General features: G+C 60.7%; 1 protein-coding gene across 1 annotated transcript; it reads left to right on the forward strand.

Annotated features, from left to right (window-relative positions):
• Nucleotides 1-3,112: 3,112 nt before the first annotated feature.
• On the forward strand, nucleotides 3,113-4,408 carry FOXB2 (forkhead box B2; the record flags this gene model as incomplete). Its single annotated transcript, XM_080668648.1, has 1 exon — nucleotides 3,113-4,408. The coding sequence occupies one exon, from the start codon at nucleotides 3,113-3,115 to the stop codon at nucleotides 4,406-4,408; it is 1,296 nt and encodes a 431-aa protein (XP_080524774.1).
• Between the last annotated feature and the right edge of the window lie 614 nt (nucleotides 4,409-5,022).

Raw genomic sequence — 5,022 nt, forward strand, 5'->3', positions numbered from 1 at the left:
CGGTTCTGTTTGGGATCCGAGACCCCAGAGGCTGGCCACGCGGCTCGCGTCCCCAGGCACCGAGGCCGAGGTGGTGGCGGCCGGGTCTGTAGGTGTAATGAGCTTACCAGTGAGCGCTCGGTTTACAGCTTTCTAGTGTTCAGGTTGTGAGCGTTAGGCTTAACCCAGGCGACTTTGAAGGGCCCTTCTCTCGCTGTGTCCCCAGACACCAACGGGTCCACTTGCCCGACGGGAATGTACCTGAGACCTCCCAAGAAGGAGGCGTTGCTTTCCCGGAAGCCCGCGGACAAGATACTTTCGTAAGCTGCCTTTGCCCGCTCAGCTTGGACAGGGCTGTTCTCGCACCACGTCTGTCAAGGGAGAAGGGGGCACCCGGCCCCCGCGGGCTCGAGCTGTCACTGTAACTGTAGGCGTCTTGGGAATTCCTCCGTGGCATCGTGAGGCCGGGAGGCCGGCTGCTGCTCAGCTCCTGAAACTGCCTCTGCGGACCAGAAATCTCCCCCCCCCCCAAAAAAAAAAAAACTCAAAACACTCCATTGGCTGAAGGAATTGCCCCTGTCTGGAGTGACAGCGAAAGCATCCAACTCTGAAGGGTCTCCTTCACTTAGGGCAAGCCAAGAGGCTGCTCTGTTCCTCCGGGGCCCTCTTGCACACTTTACTTACACTGTCTTTACCTCTTCTAAAGCGGCTGCTGGCCTAATAGCACTAGACAGAAAGCTAGTTCCTGACTAAAGATGAAAATTATGCATCTGCCCCGCTCACTGCACCCCTACAACCCGAAGGGCAGACAGCGCGGCTCGTGGTCCTTCCCTCGGGCAGCTCAGCCAAAGTCATAAGCTGAAAACACGGACCTGGTGTCGCCAAGGTTGAAGGGTAAGAGGCAGTCTCCCAAGCAGTCTGGGCCAACCGCCTTCTGCTTTCAGATTTAGACATGGAAAAAAAGAAATGAAAAACCGAGCGAGCCACAGTTCCTAATACAAGTATTCTCCTCCACTGGCGGAACTGGAAGGGGCCCGTGAAATGTCCAACTCCAGACATCTCATTTTACAAATAATGAAACTGAGGCCCACAGACCGGAAGAGGGTGTGTTTTTCACCCCTAAACTCTGCTTTCCCTCCCAGCCCAAGGGTATCGGCAGCCAAAATCAGAATGTAACTTGGGGTTCTCCCTGCCTTCAGCGGGGATGCACTGCTGGGCTTAGTGCGGAGCAGGAACCTGCTTCCCGGACCCCAGCAAGCACCGGGATCCACCTTTCCCTCACAGGTCACGCCAGGCCCTGTGGATTGATCGTTTTGACCTCCCATTTGATTATAATTACCTCCCTTCCCTCGATGTGCTAGGAATAGGAATGGCAAAGACTTGGTTCCAGCACACCCAGGTGATGGGATCTCAGTAATCCCAACTCCTCCTTCTGGCCCCAGCTCAGATGTCACCACCCCAAAGAAATGCCTCACCCTGTTTCGTCCACCCGCTCTTGAGAAGCGCGGTGGAGCCTCCATCCACCAATCCTTGCCTGGTTACTGTCAACTCCCGTTCTACACCGCGGTCCTGGAGCGCAGAGAGCTGTCTCGCGCCTCCTTGTACCTGGCGCCATCCATGGGCCTGATATACAGTTGGTGCACAATAAAGTTGTGATGAAGTTAGCATTTGACGAAGCTGTCCCTGGTTCTCCTCCCCAAGAGTTTTCCCCTCCAACCCTCCAGGCATTGGGATTTTTTTTTTTTTTTTTTTTTTTTTTTTTTTTTTTTTTTTTTTTTTTTTGCAGAGAATAGGCTTTGAGGTCACGATTCTCCGAATTTGGCCCAGAGTGGCTACTCGAGGAGAAAGGTAATATAAGGAGAGAGAATCAGAGTTGGTAGGTGGGAAGAGTGAAAGGGTGGGGAGAGGCTGGAGATGCAGGAGAGAAGAGGAAAAGCAGGGTCCAGTGCCCCTCTGTCTAGCGTCGCGACCCGGGTGGGGTGCGGCAGCGGGGACCGCACCCGGGGCTGCGCCCCTCCCAGCGAACAGCCTGCGTTCCCCGCCCCACTCGGCGGCGGCTGGGTTCTGCGAGCGGGTGGTGAATGCGGAGGGTGGAGGCGCCCGAACCTGGACGGAGGAGGGGGCGGGGGCGAGGCACCGCGCCTTTTGCCCCTTCTTCTGCGAGAGACGCGGCGGCGGCGCGGAGTCCCTCAGCCTCGGTCATGTGATAATCTCGAAGCGTGAGCTGCGGGGGTCTCGGCGTCTCGGGGACCATTACAAAACGCAGCCAGGAGAGCGCGTCGCAGCCACAGCCGCCTCCGCCTCTCCAGCTCAAGACCCGTCCGGGAGAGCGGCGGCAGCTTCGGCGCGGACCGCTGAGCGGGCCCCGGGGCGCCTCGCATCCTCCCAACATTCGCAGACACCCCCTCAAGCCCGCGGTTCGCGCCCCGCGCCCCGCCCCTCCTCAAAGCCTGCATGCTCCGCGCCTGCAAAAGCTACCAAACTTTTCCCCGCAAGCGACCGCCTACAGCTCTGTCCCCGGCTCCGCCGCGAGCTGCTGGAGAAAAGGTGACTGACGCAGGCTGCCAGGAGACGGGCTTCCTTCTCCTTACCTTGCTTCTCCTATCCAGGAAAACAGAACTCCAGGGTGGACTAAGTGGTGGGTCAGCCTTTCCCCGCCTCCTGGACAGCGAGTATCATTTCGGATTTAAAGGGCCAGAGTCCTGACTGTCCAGTCCTTCCTCCCAGCCCACTTGGCCTGCGCTTCCCTCGGACCAAGAAAAAGCAAGGAGACCGGAAGAGAACACGGCCCCTCCCCACTCTTCCAACGCCGACTCCAGAGCTCGGTCTCTGGCCATCCTCGGGAAGACGCCGCGAGGGTGGCGGTGAAGCTGGCGCGCCCCGCCCGCGACTGTGCGCTCGGGTCGGCGGCCGTCGGGGCCAGAAGTTGTGAGCATCCAGAGCTAAGTTGGCCCAAGAGGCCAAGCGCGGAAATCCCAGGCAGCTGAGAGAAGGCGGGAGATAAACGGCAGGAGGGTCTTAGGGGGAAGAGGGTGGAGTGGCGGGGCTGGGCGGGCGTAGTGAGGAGTAGTGGAGACAGCCAGGCCCCGGGAGCGGGCTGCGGAGCCAGTGGGCGGTGGAGGCGCCAGGGGCGATGCCTCGGCCGGGGAAGAGTTCGTACAGCGACCAAAAGCCACCCTACTCGTACATCTCGCTGACCGCCATGGCCATCCAACACTCGGCCGAAAAGATGCTGCCTCTGAGCGACATCTACAAGTTCATCATGGAGCGCTTCCCCTACTACCGTGAGCACACGCAGCGCTGGCAGAACAGCCTGCGCCACAACCTCTCCTTCAACGACTGCTTCATCAAGATCCCGCGGCGGCCCGACCAGCCCGGCAAGGGCAGTTTCTGGGCGCTGCATCCCGACTGCGGCGACATGTTCGAGAACGGCAGCTTCCTGCGGCGCCGCAAGCGCTTCAAGGTGCTGCGCGCGGACCACACTCACCTGCACGCGGGAAGCACCAAGGGCGCGCCAGGCGCCGGGCCCGGAGGGCACCTGCACCCCCATCACTCCCACCACCCGCACCACCACCACCATCATCATACCGCCGCCCACCATCACCACCACCACCACCCGCCCCAGCCGCCGCCGCCCCCGCCCCCGCCGCACATGGTGCATTATTTCCACCAGCAGCCCCCGGCTCCGCAGCCGCCGCCTCACCTTCCGTCGCAGCCGCCACAGCAGCCGTCCCAGCAGTCCCAGCCTCAGCAGCCGTCGCACCCCGGCAAGATGCAGGAGGCGGCGGCCGTGGCGGCGGCGGCAGCGGCTGCGGCGGCGGCGGCAGTGGGGAGCGTGGGGCGCCTGTCGCAGTTCCCGCCCTATGGGCTGGGCTCGGCCGCGGCCGCCGCCGCCGCCGCCGCCGCGTCCACGTCGGGCTTCAAGCACCCGTTTGCCATCGAGAACATCATCGGCCGGGACTACAAGGGCGTGCTGCAGGCCGGCGGGCTGCCATTGGCCTCGGTCATGCACCACCTGGGTTATCCTGTGCCAGGCCAGCTCGGCAACGTCGTCAGCTCCGTGTGGCCGCACGTCGGTGTCATGGATTCGGTGGCCGCGGCCGCCGCAGCCGCTGCAGCCGCGGGAGTGCCTGTAGGCCCGGAGTACGGGGCCTTCGGGGTGCCGGTCAAGGCCCTGTGCCACTCGGCTAGCCAGAGCCTGCCTGCGGTGCCGGTGCCCATAAAGCCCACTCCAGCGCTGCCGCCCGTAGCTGCGCTGCCGCCCACCCTCACTGTTCCCGCGGCCGCACAGCAAGCGCCGGTACCGTCCACCGTGTGCCCGGCGGCCTCGGCCTCGGCCTCGCCCGCCGCCTCACTGCTGGAGCCCACCGCCGCGAGTGCGGCCGAGGGCAAGGGTGGCTCCCTGCACTCGGTGCTGGTGCACTCCTAAGGCACCCAGCAAGCCGAGAGAGAAGAGATGAAGACAGAGAGAAACCGCTGGTCCCCGACCGCGGGAGGGGGAGAGGGCGCCCTGGCCAGGCCCGGCTGAGCCCCAGCCTTGGCGGGAAAGATATTTAAACAAACGAACAAACCCGAATGTGGATTCTCCAAGTGGTCTGAGTAAATATAACACTTCTGGTGTCAGTGTTTATACTATGTTGTACAATCAGATTCATGAAAGCCAATTTTCAGGTAAGAGTTTCTATTGTAATTAATATTATAAATCAATAAGTTATGGGGGGGGGATGAAGGCGTTTGGGGAATCCTCCTTTAGCTGGTAAATTGGAAATGGATTTCGATTCTTATTTCTGTGGGACCAGAAGCTGTGAGAGCTAAACATCGCGGGGAGAAATGCAACAGAGAGTGACGCTGAGACAGACCTCAGCCCCCGAGTTTTTCTCCTCTAGTCTCCTGCAGGGGAGCTGCCGCTCTGGGAGCGTTCTAGACAAAACTGCTGTTCATGAAGGATATCTCGCTTTATTTAAGAAGGAAGAGAGGGAGCGTTTGATGCCATTATTTTCCTGGTCAGGGAAATGGGCAAGGAAACGGTATTATGAATAAAGC

The sequence above is a fragment of the Plecotus auritus genome, assembly GCF_963455305.1.
Source record: "Plecotus auritus genome assembly, chromosome: 5".
NCBI lineage: Eukaryota > Metazoa > Chordata > Mammalia > Chiroptera > Vespertilionidae > Plecotus > Plecotus auritus.